Source organism: Platalea leucorodia, assembly GCF_965183815.1.
Source record: "Platalea leucorodia genome assembly, chromosome: Z".
Lineage (NCBI taxonomy): Eukaryota > Metazoa > Chordata > Aves > Pelecaniformes > Threskiornithidae > Platalea > Platalea leucorodia.
In genome coordinates this window covers 23,887,714-23,905,842 of record NC_138858.1, presented here as the reverse complement: position 1 = coordinate 23,905,842, position 18,129 = coordinate 23,887,714, and the positions used below count along the sequence as shown (strand labels likewise).

The following is an 18,129-nucleotide window of genomic DNA, read 5'->3' as shown; positions in this document are numbered from 1 at the left end:
TTGGAGTTTGATCATTCACACAGTGTTTTCAGAGGTGTCCACATACACTTGCTGTTTTTGCTTGTTGACTAGACAGAGGCTCTTTTTACTGTTAAGTTTTAATATAAAGCATAATGTATTCTTTGTCTTCTAGCCTCTAGTTCAGCATATTTTTTTTTACTTTATGAAGCAGAAAATGCCTTTGGTATGAAATTAAATTCAATGAATTAAATAATGCTGAAGATCAAACTTGAGTGAGGATAAATAAGAGGGTAGAAAAGGTTCAGTAAGGCTACATACAACATCTGTGATCACTGTGCTTTATGTGTCTCACCTGTTGTGCTCCTTACTGCTTCTGTGGTGACCGCTGTGTTTGCTTCTGCCATGCTACCCTATGCATCTACTCTTAGTCACCACCTACTTCCCAGAAAAACTTACATAATGAAAAAAACATCTGTTATTGGTCCCTCAGAGCTAGCTAGATTTCACTGCAGATGAATTGGAAATATCTTTGAGGGGAATAACAGAATTTAACAAAGCTGAGAGAACCCCTCTCTCAAAAAGAAGGCAGCATTTGCATCAGGTTTCTAACCTGGCAGTTAAGGATAAATGCACAAGCTATACATCACAGCTATAGTAAATGGAAAGGAGAACATAAAAAGGGGAATAGGAAAGAATCATGTAGGAAGTAAAAAATAAATGTGGCAAATATGGCTCTTCTCTCTCACATCTTATCTGTCTTGTCTAAGTAACATGTCTATATAATTACACAAATCTACCAGTCTTTAAATAGAATGCTGAGATTGTAGCACATCCGTTAAACAATCCTTCCTTTCTCCTTCAAAACTCTAAATAGCATGTAATTTAACCAAAGCCAAATAAAACAAAAATCCCTTCACTGAATTGAGGGTTTATTTTTGTAATCTGTGATATAACCTATCACAGGATTTAGGTACTATTTTAAGGAAATATATGTTGTTATCACAAAGCACTTACTTACTAGAAAAACAACAATTATGCTATGAACTTCTTGTATGGTACACAATACACAGTTATCTGTGATTTGGTATCATTCTGGTGTACCAACAATGCAGGAATGAGTTCAGTCTGAATTCACATCACAAAAGTGTAATGCTTTCCTTCCATAGCATGCACACATGATTTTCCCATAAGACTCAATTCTTCCCTTTTTCACCTAAGAATTCAAGTACCTACCACTCCGGTTAGTGCTGGTATCCTTCTGCTCTCAGCTATGTTTGTACAAGTCAGATGGGGCCCACACATCTCAATTACAGTGATTGAACTGTAATTTTTTTCTTCAGGGCTTCCAAATAGGCTTGTGGTAAGAATAAACAATATGTAGGTTCAAGCATTATTTTGCATCTTATTCTGAGAAACTATTTGTGTATAAACACATCAATTAGAAAAAGAGACACAGGAAAAAAAAAGACTTTGAGACCATTTCATACAAGAAACTGTAAGATTCTGTGAATCTAATGTATCCTGTTTTCCCATAGATATTGAAATTCTACTAAAATGACTGGAGCTACGTGTAAATAACTGACAGCAGGAATTACCTCTCCATGTGTGTATGATTCTTTTTCAACAAGTTACAAACAATATAGCAGGTTGTACTGACTCTGAACCGTAAGAATAATATATTCTTATATCTATACATGAGCAGTGACTTATTTTGTTCAAACTCAGCATAAATGGCTACCGGTTTCAAGCCCTGTACTTCTTTGACAAGGTAGCTTTAACTATTTTTACAGCATGTTTTGAACTCTGTAAAACACCTCCAGTTCATTTTAACTGTCCCCTCTTGCCTTTGATTTGTTACATGGGCTTACTCCCTTAATTATTAAAATGAGTGCCTTGCTCAAATATTGCATAGCTAGCTAACAGAATGATTGGAATCTGCAATTTAGGATTTTAAAAATTATTTTCTAATATATGTAATTATATAATCAAACAAGTCAATTATATCTGTAGATGATCCTAAGAAATTAATGGTTTCTACGTAAACATGTATAGACATTAAACTTTGGTAATGCGCACTTCCACAGTGACATGCTATAATGATCCAATGATAATAATAATATTTTACAGTTCTTTACAATGAAAGGAATATATTACTATTGTGGATATATGAATCAGCAAAGCTCTTTTATCTATTATGTTTATAAACTGAAAATGCAATGAAGTTCTTTATAAGGTATCAATGAAAACCTTTGATCCCAAAGTATTTCTGGCTCAATACAGCAATGTATGCTGAAGTGTACTTAAGAACTCTGAGGAAGTTCTGGGTTTTCTCAATGTGAGACCTTGACAACCTCAGAATTCATTTGGAAAAAGGATAATCACATTCAGCAGCTTCCATGGACAGAAATTAATGTCAACTACTTCTTCGAAGACCTTGCTAGCTAAGCCAGGATTTGTTTATTTAATCAAAAGAATAGTCACTGTTGGGAACATGCAATGTCAATGAAGTAGACATACCACATTTAAAAGAATTAGAGCTGAATTTTGTAAACACTTCAGAGAGGTACCTAAGCTCCTTCAGAATATCTTACTTTCCATGAAACTCTAATTCAAATTTTTAAAAGTATTACTAGGTTTAAGAACTGTGTTTGACACTGCTCCCTAAGGCACAAAGCTATATAATTCGAATGATGGAGGGGAATAAATAAAGCAAAACCAAGACAAGGAAAGAAGCTGCAGGTCCTAGGTAAGCGAACTCATCTGTAGCTTGACAAAGTCTGAGAAAGGTGATTCTATCCAGAGAAGTTCTGCCAGAGTGTGATAATGATGCGAAAGAAAACTAGGTGAACAAATGCAGTGAGAAGTTTCAGAAGATTTCCTGGAAGAGCTGGAACATGATCTGCCATCTGCCATATCTGCCCCAATAGGTATTTGCTATAGTCACCCCCAATAGGTATTTACTATGACAAAAGGGACAGCAAGATCCTTAAAGCCATCATGTTAGGGATTGCAGGAAGACGCAGGAGAGCTTCTCACAGTGCTTCCCTGAAAACTGGACTCTATACCTATCCAAAGTTTTCATGTTATCCTATCCAAGTTGCTTAAACCCAGCTCCTCAAAATAGTTATTGACAAAGTATTTCTAATTGTCTGGTTGCTGAACCCAGAGACTCTTTGCACTTAGCTGCAAATGAAGCTACTGAAAAACACATACAGCACTGCATAAAGTATGCTGCAATCTCAGATTCTAAATTTGCAATCTTTAGCTTAATCTCTGTTCCTACTTTACAATGGGAAAAATTGCTACTACCTCACTACTGAAGGCAGTTCTGAAGACACTCCCATCAGTGTACGAGTTACTGAGAAAGGTCTGGGGAACAGAAGAATTCTGCCTTTAGAACAGAATTGTGTGCAACAAATACAATGTATGACACTGAACAATTAGGATAAAAGAAAGCTATATGCACAAGTAAATATTTACATGTGTATTAGTTAGCCAGGACTCTTGGGATTGTGGAAAGGAGGAGTAATAAAATATATGATCAGGTAACCAAAGACTTAGTAACTACAAAAAGTTTGAATTAAGGCTACTTGGGCACATTTCATTGTGTCCTTCGCAAATTGTCTGAATATCGAAAGTTGCAATCATCATGTATTTTTAACACTGGGCTTTTGTGGTGTATGTATCTTAGAAAAAAATTTATTAGAGACCACTTACCTCAGTTTACTTACTGCAAAACACAGCTGGAAATATTTATGGCTTTTGGCCCCATTGTGACTGTTATAGCTTAAAGAAATAACAGACTATCTGACTTTTCTAGCAGAGGTTGTATGACAGTAGTAAGTTAATCTAAAGCACTGTAAATATGCAAGAAATTTCTCTACAGGAAGCTTGATATAGACTATACAGTATATATAGGAATGTTTGTTCAGTAGAACAGGAAGATAAGAAGAGATAGAAGATCAGTGCTGCGAAAGACAGTGAAAATACCCAGAGCTCAGCCCTTCAAATTGTAGTGTAGTGTTTCATTAAAGAGCATCTGTTTCCCAGCAGGGAGCATTGGCTGAGTTTCTCTTGGGAAAAGAGCATCAGCACTGCCTTATCTTTATCAGTTCTATAGTTTGTTTGATAATGTCCAGTCAAGACATCAGTCCCCACATTATTACTTATTAGCCGCAGGTTGCCGAGAACAGCCTGCTTGTCATTCTACTGTCATTCTACTTGAATCTCTGCTGGCTCCCAGGTAAGAACATAAACTGGTGAAATCTCATGGGAGATTTAAAAACAAACCACTTACTTACCCAACAAGTAAGAGGACTAGAAAATGGAAAATATTACATCCAAATGGAAAATATTACCTTCAAAAATGAGCTTCAAGACACAGCAAGAACACCAGACATGCACATTTATGAACTAAGCAAAGTTTCTAAGTGTAGTACTCTTCATACACAAGGAAAACGATTATTTTTTTTAATATGGTCACTCAGATGGTGAAAAACTAAACAGGTGAAAAAAGTAAAAAAACTATATATTAGCAACAGCACAATATATTTTATAATGGTGAAATTACCAGCTCTTTCATTCCTAGAGATAAATTTATGCACTTTGCCTACACTGCAGTACCATTCTCCATAGGTAAAGAAATTAAAGAAAGGTATGGGTTCATTCTACTCCTTGGAAAACACTATGTTTTGGCAGAACATAGAATAAAAAGGTTGCAAGGTCATCTAGTCTAACACCCTACTGAAAGCAGGGCCAACTCGCATGAGATTGCTCAGGGCTAGTTGAGTTACCAGTATCACCAAGGATGGAGATTTCACAGCCTCTGTGGGTGACTTGTGCTAGTATATGACTGTCTTCACTGTAAAAAAATACTTAACATGTAACTGGAATATCCCTTGTTGCATGATGCCTTTACAATATTTCTAGGTGTTGTAAATACCAAGTATTTAATATACAAAAGCAATGTTGTATTGGCTAAGTTCCAAAATTCAAATTATTCAAAATCCGTGATTATATAATTTTTGCATATTATGATTTTTTCTCAAAGAATGTCACAGGAACTTTGAGCCAAGTTACTGTGGTTATCTCTATATGGACACAGAACAAAAATTACTCTATTTAGCAATGGCAGAATAGGTACCATGACTTTCTCTATGGTGAGATGAGGAACCAATGTATATCAAAAGTACTGCCAGACAGGAACTAAGCTGGCCCATACTATAATGCTGTAATTCATCTTACCCAACTTTAGACACCTGATCATTTGATGTTTAGTTTAAGTTATTAATGTAGATTCCATTCAGAGGCAAAAGGGAGAGACAAGACATATCAGGGTTACTCAGGTCACCTCAAGCTACTTTCTTTCTGCCATTACAGAAGGTGGTTTCAGAACTGTAGTCAATGCTAGGAAATGTAGTACAATCTGTCTTAAAAGTGATGACTCATTTTAGCAGCTACTGGCAACTTGTTAGAAAATGGCTGTGTTAATTCTGTCTCTTCCTATTTTATAGATTTCTTTTCAACTTGAGAAAATCACTGAGAAGCTCAATTGAGCAGTTACAAACCTCTAATTCTTATTTTTGTAATAAAAATATCACTGGCTTTAGCTGTATCCTATAGCTAGATGTGAAAAATACATTATGGGATCTTTCAGCATGACAGGAAATACAGAAGGTTCATTACAAGACCTTCATTACAGTTCATTACAGAAATTTGTCTTCACCTAGTATATTATCCTGAGATATTATCTGGGGAAAGAGTAGTTACAATTAGCAGAGATACAGTCCCAATCAGTGTGTGCCATCACTGAGTAATAAGGTTACTAAGTAACCTGTTCAGTGAATTATCTGCATTTCTACATCTTCCTTTCGGTAGGCGGCTAATCAAATATGAAATCAGAGAGATGCATTTTCATTGAAGCAAGGACATCTCCTTTGTGTGTAAAAATACTTTATGAGGTAGATTTCAGTTCTGAATCTAGTATCTAGTTTCATAAAGGTGGGCAGATTTTTAACTATGTTTATCTGTCTTTTGCTATAAGCTGGTATTGCTGGATAAATAACAACAGGGATAGTAAGGGATCAGCTTAGTACTAAAACCATGCCATATTGCTCCACCAAACACTTGCCCTCAAATATCATACCAAACAAATACCTCTAATAAAAAGACTAAGAGAGGTTGCTGACTGATCTGACTAACAACAGCTAAAACTTTTGCGGCCACTTTTAAAAAACATTTTAGAGTTCTAAACTACAACAACATTAGTGATACATGTGTGATGTGACACACTTCTGTAAAATGATGATAATGAAACAGAAATACAGCTTTTTTCTTCAGTAGCCGAAAAGCTTCAGTGGTATAGTTCATTTTACAGTCTGGTGCTTTGTCTTTCATGAATACCCATGCATGCCTCAAAAGACTGTTCTTTTTTTAAATCAGCATCTGTATATTTGTGCAATTCAATACCTTTCCGATGAAACTGCAGTGATCCTAGCAGACATATGGACTTAAGCATTTCTGTTGTGTACATTTCTAAGCAACACTGCAACTGGATGTATAGTCTACAGATTTCGGGATGAATTTCACCATCTTCTGGGCTGCAGTAAAAGAGAAAAATTTTAGTTAGGAATGGGACTGGAAGGACATGAGGGTCATCAAATCAACTTCCCTACTGTTGAAAGCAACCACATCTGCTTCATAAACTATTAAGCCTGTTTCTACCAAACTGTATTTACAAACAATTCTTCAGCTCTACAAAGCTCTAGGCTTAAAACAGCTAAACTTGGGTTGTCTTTGGTAAGATTGCATGTCCGTATTTTCTTCTCTGCATATTTCTGGAAAAGGGATAAATAAGTGACTGAGATATTTTCTCCTCTTTAAAAGCTTTTGATAAGTATTTTCTGGTAGATGGAAGCGTTCTTCTGCCATCAAGTTTCAGTTACCCCTGCTGCAGGTGCAGGAGACTGCAGGGCCACTTTCACAGTCACTGTTCACGTTACAGATCCTGGATAAGGCATAACCAACCCTACTTTGAAGACACTCTCATCAGAGACAAGCCAGTTGTAGCCTTTTGGTTCTATAGTTTCTGTCTGAATTTCTTTTGCCCCCCTCCTCCCCCCCCCCCCCCCCCCCTTTAAATTAGTAGTCATGTGATACTGCACTGTGAGGAGAATGGGATGTTCAAGAATTTTTAAAGAAAAGTAATAACAATCTTGAAAACAAAAACTGAAATCAAGAGTAATCCTACACCTCTGAAATAATTTACCCAGATCCAGGAATCAATTCTCATGCCTGGCTGTAAAATCAGACACTAAACCTCACTTTTGTAGGCTGAGAGTGCTGCCCGGGTGTAAACATACTTTTTTATAAACTTAACTGTTTCTGTGAGTGCTAACGAAGTGATTTACCCAGTCATACCTGAAAATTAGGTTTTCAGTGCTCCTACCAAAGGTACTTTCAATAGGGCAGTAAGCGGTAAGATTGAAGAGTTAGAATTTCAGCCATTTCATGTTCAGACGTTCTTGCTATTGGTTTGCTACATAGTGATGTTAAATGGTAAGATAACCCCCAAAACCGGATTTTATAACAACTAGAGGAACCTGCTTTTCTAAATAACCTGAACCTAATTGCATTTCTGAATACTACTGCTAAGAAATGAAAAAAAAATTTCAGCATGCCTTCAGATTCTTAGCCTATGAATAATATAAATGAAGCTTTCACAATAAAAAGATTGTTAGCATTCTTTACAGTGATTTAATTTCCTGTAGTTAAACTGATGCTTCAAAAGACCCTCCTGTAAATGAAATAAAATTAGACTTGTAGATTTCCTCATGGGAACCAAAGCAACTTACCTGATAAATTATTTGCAGCAACACTAGACTGGGCTTCTATGGTCAAATAATTTCTTAATATCAATCTAGGCCAAAGACTTTGAGACCTACAGCAGATAACGTCTATTTAAACCAGTAAAATAAGTTCTTTCTGACCTAAGGTAAGAGGTCGTTATTTATACCTAGATCCAGGGTCCAGTCAAAATGTTAAGTCCAGCTCTTTTGTCAAGAACAAAGCTTAAAAACTCTATTTTAAGGAAAATCCTATCAGTTTGTGCTGATACAATCTTACTGAAGTTCAGTTCAAATGAACACTGCATACTAAAAACTGTTAATTCTTGTATTTGAGATTCACCATTATTTCTAACAAAGGAGACTGCACATTGCCTAGAAAGCATGCACCTTCTGCCACTTATTTCAGTGACACTAAGGAAGAATTTACTTAGTCATATCCTGGGGTAAGAAAATAGGATGAGTATAAAATAGGCCCCGATCCATGTGGCTCAGTGGGCAGGAGAAAGGAGCAATCTCAAAGGAATATTTGATGCCAGGACTTGCCATAATCTGCCTCCAATGAGGAAGAAACTGTGTAGTTTTCCATGGTCCTCAAGGGTTCCTGTGCCTCCAAATGACATCAGAAACCAAATGGGACAATGTAGGTTTCACAGAATTGTCGAGAACCTTCCTAAAAGGAAAGAGCAACCTTAGCACTTCCACAGCATATGAAGGGAGACTACTGGTGCTTGTACATGCCAATGTAAACTGGTAAGAATCACAGTAGTGGTAAGCTGTACAATCAAGATTGCTTAAACAAGCAAAAAATGCAGCTGAAAAAGAAAAAAAAGACAAGGTTGGAAAAGACTGAAGATTGAAAGAAATCATACTGGAGTGGTCAGAAGGGACAAAGGACAAAGGAAGATCAGTCCCACATGCCAATCCATTACAAAATAGACCTCCTCAAAAAGGCAGGAAATCACTGGAGTACAAATTACAATTGCTGTGGTCTGTGTTACTTCAGGAGCAATACCATACACATAATAAACTTTCCCATCCTAGGAGCTTTATTTCTTTTGGCTCGACTATAATATGTGCATATCTCTTAAGCCACATCTACTTTGCTACTTCTAAAGTGAAGTCTGCATTTGTTGAAAAATTATACCATGCACAATATGGTATTTCCTGTATCTTATCATAAATACAGAATAAAGCTATGGTGGCAGAACAAAAAAGGTTCACCCCCAATACTCTGAAGATGTCTTTTCAGATGCTTCCTATAATATTTCTTCCTATTCTCTGTGATTCCAACTCAGAAAACATTTGATAGCCTTAAGACCCTGAATAATTTTCCTGAAAAATCAGCTACCCGACAGAATTTTTTTTTGTTTGTTCAGAGTCAAGTCCTTAACTGCATATGAAAACATATATTTCCTAGAAATGGATCCGTGTTGAAATCTCACATTCTTTTCAAAGCATAGGAACATAAATATTTTTAGTGCCTGATGAAGCAGTAGTATAAGAAAATAAAGAATGCTAGTTCTGAAATGCTGAAAATTATGCTTAGAAGACACACAGCATTACGACACACATACATACACACAATATTATTTTGGGATAAACTGAATTTGATTTTTTAAAATCTGTACTTAATTTCAGACTTCTCAGACACTCAGAAGTTCTACATTGTGTATTACAATATTTTATACTTTTTTACCTTGCATTAAGTATCTAGTAATTTTTATCTTGCATTAATCCATAGTATCTACTCCTGGTTTAACAAGAGTTAAATTTTAATGTTCTCTGCAGTTGTGTTTGCTGTTTCTTTCATTTTTAACCAATCTATTTGTTATATGAATCACAGCTATTAGATCTGTGATCACTTAGCTGATTAGAAATGGACTATTCTCTCTGCATAAACAATAACCATAAATTCAAGAGCATTTCTTTTCAAATTGGCAGATGGCAAGAACGGTTTTTAATGTAATCATATTGGTATTAACCAAAGAAGATAAAACACATATAGCCCAGATATAAATTTAATTTGTTTTAGTATAAATCAGGAGCAGTTCTTCAGAAGCAGACTCTTATTTCTAAATCATACCAGCATTTTCAAGACCAGCATCTAGTCCTTAATTTTGCATGTACTGCACCTAATGATTTCAACATTTTCTGTAAAAGAGTTGCTACAAAATTGGATGAATCTTAGAGCAGGATAGGATTCTGATGTTTGATGTAAGAGGCAGTCTCAGGAGTAAATGTAACCTTACAGAATTCATCTAACCAAATACAGAAGAAACAAGCAACTAGCCAAATACAGCAAAAGTACAGCACACCATGCTTCCTTCCTCTAGAATAGTATTTTAACTTTCTGAACTTTGGGTCTTATATACCTGTTTTTATTTCTCTGGTAGCTAAATTTAAGAACCATTCAATACATATTTACATAATACATGGCTTCTTGGAGGCTTTTATTATCCTGATTTGTCCTACCTTTTAGCTTACAGTTGGAATTTTTTATACCCCTTAGTGTGACATACTCTTACATGTGCATTGAACATGATTCCCAAGTTCAGCACCATGGAATTACTGCAGTAGACAGAGACAGAGCTTTTTGTTTTCCTCATTGTTTGCATCACTTACTGTTGCAGCTCGTTTCCCTGTGAGCACACATACAGTAATTTCCCTTGAGCTATCCTTACCAATACAGGGATTGAAAAAAGATTTAAGAGTGTAGAATTCCATGTACTTTCCATATTCAGCATCCAAGTCCAAAATAAAGCTCTTCAAAATTATTGCTTATTTCATGTAATACCTAAGTCCTGGAGCCCCAACAATATATACACAAGCAATTCAGTTTCTGCTTGAGTTTCCTAGATGCCTAAACTTTTCTTTCTGAGCAGGGTTTCCTCTGTCCTGAAGATGAACAGTTACACAACTAGTAATAAATAAATGAGTTAAATGAGTCATTGATTTGCCTATTCCACCTGCAGGGCATTGCCCCATAAACCTTCATGTGCAAAGTGGAACCCGCAAAACCAAAGCCACTGCAGATGGTAACAATGACCTTTTTCTGCTCAGTGATGAGAGCTCTTTCTGATACAGAGATACAGATCTACTCCACTCTCTTATGCAAGTAAAGCTGAATCTGTCTAACTCTTCTGAAAGCTAGGATTCTTTAACCACAAATCTATCACTAAGAAGAGTATGGAAACTTACATCATGAAAAGATAATTTCTTTGTGTTTTAAATAAAACTGGATTATGTTTGTCCTATTTTCCTCTGCATTGTTTCAAATGTTAGAAATCCTTAGATTTTTTTAGAAGTCATGGCCGTTACAGGAACTTTATTTACAGTGTTGGATGTATTTCTTCCTTTCTAGCTGTCACTGGCAAAAAGATTGAGGGTCTGCACACAGGTGTAAGAAAACAGTATTTTCCTCATACAGCTATTTAATTTCTAAGAAGCAAAAATGGTGAAAACCTTTCTCTAAAACTTTTTCGGCCTTACTGACAGAAATTTTAATTGTGCAGACTAAGAAAGGAGCAATTATATACAAGATGATTGGCTCATAAGCCAGTTTCAATTTATCAGTGGCTTCCTATTCACAAATGAGGTGGAAGAGTAATTGGAAAGCACAGTAAGAGGTATTTTAATTGACTTTTTTTGCTGTTGTAAATCTAATATATTTTTCTTGTAAACTATATTTATGAATAGCATGAGAATCAGAACTAGAAACATCTACAATATATGTGTGTTCTGACCCATTCTTGTTTTTTCAAGAATATGGAGCATCTGTAATTGGACTGTGGGCAAAATTCTTCTCTCATTTGCAAATCCAGAGTAACAGCAGTGACATCCAAGAAAAATATTTTTAATTACCCAAAGTTTATACAATGAGAATTATTTCCAGGCCACTACCTTCACTGATTGTCTCAAACTGTTTAAGTAGTGTTTAATTGCAATAATGACCACAAGAACTCCATTAGCTTGCAACCAAACAATTTTCTCCTATGCATGTATATAGGCCTCATTTTCATCTCTGAAAGCCACATGCTCTGATGCCAATGCACGTAAAGATTTCTTTTATAATCCCTGAAGTACATTCTGTGTAGTGGGCTTAAAATTTCTCTTTGAAGTGCCATCAATTTCACTTCTCTCAGTAATTTTCTATTTCTATATGTTCAGTGTCATGCCATGAGAAATGTCAGACAGGGGACTAGTACAGGCATAACCTTCAGAATGCTGCTGCTGCTATGTTTATTATTAAATAGCTATATATCAAATTCATTTTTGTTTACAAAGAAAAGTTCATGCAAACTTGTATTATTACCCGCCAAGGTCAGCTACCTCTGTTTCAGTTAGTCCAGCTGATTTCTTTATGAAGACCACTTAGATATGCAAGAGAAATCTCATATAACACAATCTCATACAACTGCTGTGTGAAATTGTGTTCTCAACAGGGCTGTTGAATAGCTTATGTGCAGCTGGACATATGAAAGCTAGCACAGCACTGAGCACCTGCCCATGAGCCAAAGACCAATTCTCCATTGCTGGTTTCTTAGCAGAGCTGCCACAAGGCTGTAAATAGGAATTGTGCTCAGTTCCTGCATCTATTGTGGAGCAGAATTTTATTTTGCTTCTCCCTATCCACTTAGGTAAGAAAAAGGGGTACTGGTAACCTTTACAGGATTTGGACACACAGGTTGTGACAGGGGAGCACTGCTGCCTTTCACAAGATGAATGCAATGAATAGCCCGTGTAGGAAGGGACTAAAGATAGAATTTATGGAATTCTACTGCTCTGAGAAAGCCTCTTGACTTGCCAATGAAGCAGCAAGACCTATGTGTTCCCATACATGAGGAAGGGGAAATGGTGAGATGGGTGTACCTGTGCTTATGCAAATATTTTGCATGTAGGGTAAAGGGTAAAGTTTATAAGTCCACACAAGCTGGCATATTGCTTAATAACTGTCAGGCTTCACTCCTGGCTGATCTTCAATAGAAAACAGTAGGCTTTGATTTTCAAATGGAACTAAGAGAATGGGTTCCTTCATACAGAGATTTTTTTGGTTTTGTTTTTAATAATAAAACCTCTGTATGAAAGAAGGCCAGATGGTTAGCTTATTACTACCAACAGTCACATTTCCCATCATGAGGTCTGTAGGATTACTTATTTGACTTAGAAACACTTGCTGATGTCTAGGGAAAACTGGCAGATCATTTGGCTCTGATTTTCTTTCTCTCTGATAAATTATGCTGATAGCTGTATATTAATAGTTTCAAATATCCTGTCTGTCCCTCACTAGGAATTTCTGTAGTTGTCATGTGAATATTATACCACCAGGGTGCCATAAGTGGTAGAAGTCCTTATTCAAAGACATGAATACTACTCAGGTGATGAGAACCTCGTACTACTGTGTGAGCCATACTTCTGCAGTTTGAGCGCTCCAATACCTACATGTATTAAAAGTAGTTACAAAAGAGAAAATGCTGTTTTATTCCTTTATATTATGGTAGCTTAAGTTACACAGTTTATCAGGCTGCTATTAAAATTAAAAGTATAAATTTTTGTAAATACAACTTAAATAAATCTGTAACATTAAATCTTCACGCTTCAGCTACTGGTAAAATCGATGGCTTCCTTTCCATAAAATCCTGCTTTTTAAAAATCAGGTCATGTTCAACTGAATATGTTTATGAAGCAGTGACAAGAGGTGGAATTTACTTCCCTTTATATTTTCCTACGCTGATATTTAAAATAAAACCTATAGAGGGAGCTCTTACACCAACCATACAATACCCAGTACATGCAAGCAAGGTGAATGAATGCAGCTCTTTTGATAATCATTTTAAAATACAAGAATAAACATGATTAAAATGCCCCTCCTTAACATGGAAAGGTAAAGGGTGAAAACAGCATTAATATTTTTTATTTTTTTTCCAAAATAGTTGACAGATAATTTTATTGTACTGCCAAAACATTGGTTACAGCTGAAAAACACCTTTAGCTTTTCCTGAATTCCCACAGGTGTCCAGCATTCCATTGAAATTAGTGAAACTTAAGACTACTAAAACTGAACAAAGATTATGGTCTAATTCTGAATTTACCTTAAGAATTTCACTCAGAGCAGCGTTTTACTTTTACTATCAACAACATTTAAAAATACATACTGATGTATTATCTCTGGTTAAAAGAGTAGCTAAGTTGTACAAAGGGTTTGATACACCTTTTTCTAAAAGTATTGTTTTGACAAATTCCATGCTTAACTCTAAGGAGAAGTATCATTTTTGTGAACAGCACCAATAATTCTAAAATATTATGACCTGAAAGAACTGTCTAGATATGTAATGAAGACTGCTTGTCTTCAAAAGCTAAAGGAAAATAAACCTTTGGCAAATCAGAAGTGAAAATGAATTAATCAAATTCTGCTTTACACCCCATATATGTACTTCCCATGAAAAGGAATGTAAATTGGCTTCATAAGCTGTGGAAAATCACTGTCCACAAATATTACCCTGTAGATTGTCTCTTAATTTAGTATCAGAAACACTGCAGTTCAGAAATATATAGCAGCTACAAAGATGATCTGGAAACAAGACATACCTCAGACATTATGGTTCTTCTGCTAGAATGAAAAATGTGACAAATACTGCAGGGAAGATATGCTTAATTCCCTTAGGTACTGCAGGCAGGAGGCCCCTCTGATTATGGCTTAGGTGCAATAGCCTGCTAAACCTGCCTCCGTTTTTCTATCTTAAACACATAGTTTATTTCTTTATCACTTAACCATTCACCTTTAAAGGTAACAAAAGACTTGCTAATTCATTTTGAATATAAGTATAAAAGTCATCCGATGACAATGTTTTCTTCTAAACAGATCTTGAGAAAACATTATTTGTGTTCCTCCCATCTGCTGGGGTTATTTTTTTTTAAATGTATGCGTTTCACACACACTGCTGTGAGTTTCAGTATCCTGTGTCGTTTTTTTGTTCTCTGCTAATGCACTGTAATACTGTGATACAACTGCTATACAACATCCCAGTCCAGCCAGAGCAAAAGCAGGGCTAGTTCTTTCTAGTAGACCCATAAATGGTTGCAATGTTGTTTTTATTAAATCAGATTGTTGTTTTGAAGCAGTTACAACAGCTCTCTCAATAACAGAAGACATGATCAGATTTTGTTTAGTTAGACCAGTGTAAATCTCCAATAACTCTGACAAGGCTGATGGAGTCAATCTGGGTATATGATAATACAAGTAGAATAAAAACACAATGCGGTGACTCATATTGTAGAGACATTTCTAATTCCCAAGTTAATGGCAGTTCAGATATTTCCATGCTAGAACAATTTAGCTACAACTATAACAGTAGGAAATATACTTTTCTTATCCATTCAAGAAAATCTCACTGACTTCCATAGAAGTTATCTGATAAACCAGCGGTCATGTACGGTCTGCAAATTACAGTAATTTTGAATATTCTGTTGTTTCCTTTTTCTGGCGAGCTCCCCTCTTTCAGAAATATGCCCAAAGGAAAAAATATAGCATCACTTATATTATTGAAGTCTTCTATTTTTTTCATGTTGAAGTTCTAAAATTATTTTGGAAACACACTACCCGAGATAATTACTACAGATGCAGTAACCTTACCTTTAAAATGGATTAATTAATTACTAATTAGTTAATACTGTGATTCTTCCACACCCCTGACTTTATGTTATCAGGAGAACAAGTATCACACACTGTTTTTAAGAACTGTGCATGTACTTAGCAGCATACCGAGTATTTGCAGGTGTTAGTCAGAAAACATTTTGTTAAACGATCAGAATCACGGACTGGAATTTTCTAGATTTGTTCCCTCAGATGTAAATTTTACTGGCTGAATTAACTCAAGTGTGGGCGAGAAGTAAATTACCAGAGGACTATCCAAACTATTCCACTAGAGGACAAACCCAATTACAATCACTTGGTAAAACTTCCTGGACTTGAGTAAAACAGCACTAATATAAGAAATTTTATTCAAACTCACTCCACTTTAGGTAAGACTGGGTGTATTGGGTGTACGTGGCAAGGTTTTGGTAGCGGTGACGGCTACAGGGTGTCCTCTGTGGAAGGAGGTGAGGGGCTGCCCTGTGCCAGACACAGCCACTTCCAGGCAGTTCCTGCTGGCTTCGCAAGGGACCCATGGCAGGACACAGCTGAGCTCATCGGCCAAGTGTACGGCACCTCTTTGAAAACTTATTTTAAAAAAGGGCAGCAAACACCACAGGGAGAGAGGAAGGGGGAACAGAAAGAGTGAGAAACACGAGAGCAAACATCAAGGTCAGAGAAAGGAGGAGGAAGAGGCTCTCCACGGCAGAGCAGATATTCCCTGCAGCCTGCAGAGAGGAACACACCAGAGCAGATGGATATTCCTGAAGGAACTGCCACCTGTGGAGAGCCTATAGTGGAGCAGATTTTCCTGGCAGGACTGCAGCCTGTGGAGAAGCCCACGCTGGAGCAGACGAAAAGTGTGAGGAGGAAGGAGAGGCAAAGCAGAACTGTTATGGACTGACTGTAACCCCCCATTCCCCATCCTCCCTGCACTGCTCAGGGGGTAGGTAGAAGAGTCTGGAGTGAAGTTGAGCATGGGAAAGGGGAGAGAAAAGGTGTTGTTTTAGTGTTTGTCTTTTTGCTTCCCATTACCAAAATTAGTAATTATTTTTATTTCAATTGGCACTAAATTAGGCTAATCTTCCCCAAGTCAAGGCTGCTTTGCCACCAACAGTAGTTGGTAAGCAGAGTCCCGGTCATTATCCCCACCAGCTTTCTCGTTCCTTTTCTTCCTGTTTTCTCCCCATGTCCTGCTGAGGAGTGAGTGAGCAAGCAGTTGGGTGGGAGTTTGGCTGTTGGCCAAGGCTAACCCACCGCACTAGCTAAGCTTAAAATCCCCGACAGGATACTTCTAAGCACTCAGAATTCCAAGTGAAATTGCACATATGTCTTTAAATATGCTTTTGAGTTACTGTAAGATTTAAAAAAAGATAAACACAGGGCTTGACCACCAAACCTTTGCAGAAACTGACTCTAAGCCTCCTTTCCGTCGTTCTTTCCTTCAGCTGGCTGTCCCTTGCCTTTACTTCAAGGAAATCCCTAAGACCTCTGTACTAGCCAAAGACGGGCTGAACAGGGCCTTTCTCTCTGCACATTATCAGGCTCCCTGTTGAGACGAGGCGGTCTCAGGTTACATGAAAGAAATCTTTGGGTGAGCTCTCAAGTCAGCCTTGCTTCGCTCTAGCCTCAGCTGGACAAAAAAATCTCACAGCCTCACTGCCTCAGATAATATGATAGACACTACTAAATAACAGATAAGCCCAAACCACAACACAGACTTTCCAGAAAAGATCTGTGCTAACCAAGAAGGAGGTAGTCAGATTAGTTGCATATGCAACGATTTTTAAGTTTCCCAAAGAAATTCCTATTCAGCAGCCTGCCTTGTCAGCATTTGCAAGTAGTTCTCACACAAATTTCTCTGATAAACCAGTAGTGAGAGCACAGACAGGTCTGTGCCAGTCAACAGGCTCAAGCCCAGTATACCTCCATATTGCCTCTTATAACTTGACTGTAGACTCATGCTGCCTATGGATTTCCCCTTTGATTTTAGTTAAGCTTCTAAGTTCTTTAAAATGTCCCTTAATCACTTACTACTCACGAATAAATTATTTATAAACTCTATCTTTCAAAAGTCTCAAAACTTATGGTAAGAACTCATATGTACACTCCTGTATAGTTTCTTTGGTCAACAGAGAATGTTAGAAAACTATCAAAACAAGTATCCCATGTGGGATGATCTATGAATTTTGTTCTGATCTGTGTGGACAAATAGGGTCAGACTTCCAGAAAGGCTTGAAAATGAATTAAATGCTTTGGGTATTTGGTGCTGTAGTATCTAGGTCACAACAAACTACCAACATACGGGATTTAGGAGGAACTCTGCTGCAGGCAAGTGATGCCATCTGCTGTTGACCATCCACAGGACACTAAACCAGATGACTGCTTTGATTTATGACACTTCTCTTTTTCATTTTTTTCTGTCTCTAGTATACTTTGAATATAAATTTCAATACAAAAATTTCTCCAAAACGCATTCCATAAAGTGCTTGTGTGATCTGGATGCCTGTTATCTGCTTGTAACTTAGATTTCTGGTTTTCCATATTTCAAAATGAGAAAAACAGCACAGATGTGAAGAAATGGTAAAATGAGAAGTGGTAAGGACAATGTATTTGCATTTCCTCAAAAATATGACAAAACACTTTAGTCTAAGGACTACCAAAACTAAAGGGAGAGTGTTCTGTAACCTT

At 36.7% G+C, this 18,129-nt stretch overlaps 1 protein-coding gene across 2 annotated transcripts in view; it reads right to left on the bottom strand.

The window, feature by feature from the left end:
• LOC309603146 (regulator of G-protein signaling 7-binding protein-like) overlaps positions 1–18,129 on the bottom strand; it is a gene marked incomplete at both ends in the record, with an annotated part of 40,998 nt that overhangs the window by 7,138 nt on the left and 15,731 nt on the right. Inside the window, one exon of one of the 2 annotated variants that reach the window (XM_082337604.1) lies at positions 6,430–6,560. In XM_082337604.1, the coding sequence (XP_082193730.1) occupies positions 6,430–6,560 (131 nt within the window). Of the gene's footprint in view, positions 1–6,429; positions 6,561–18,129 lie in introns of those variants that run through there. The other variant, XM_082337605.1, reaches the window with a different exon arrangement.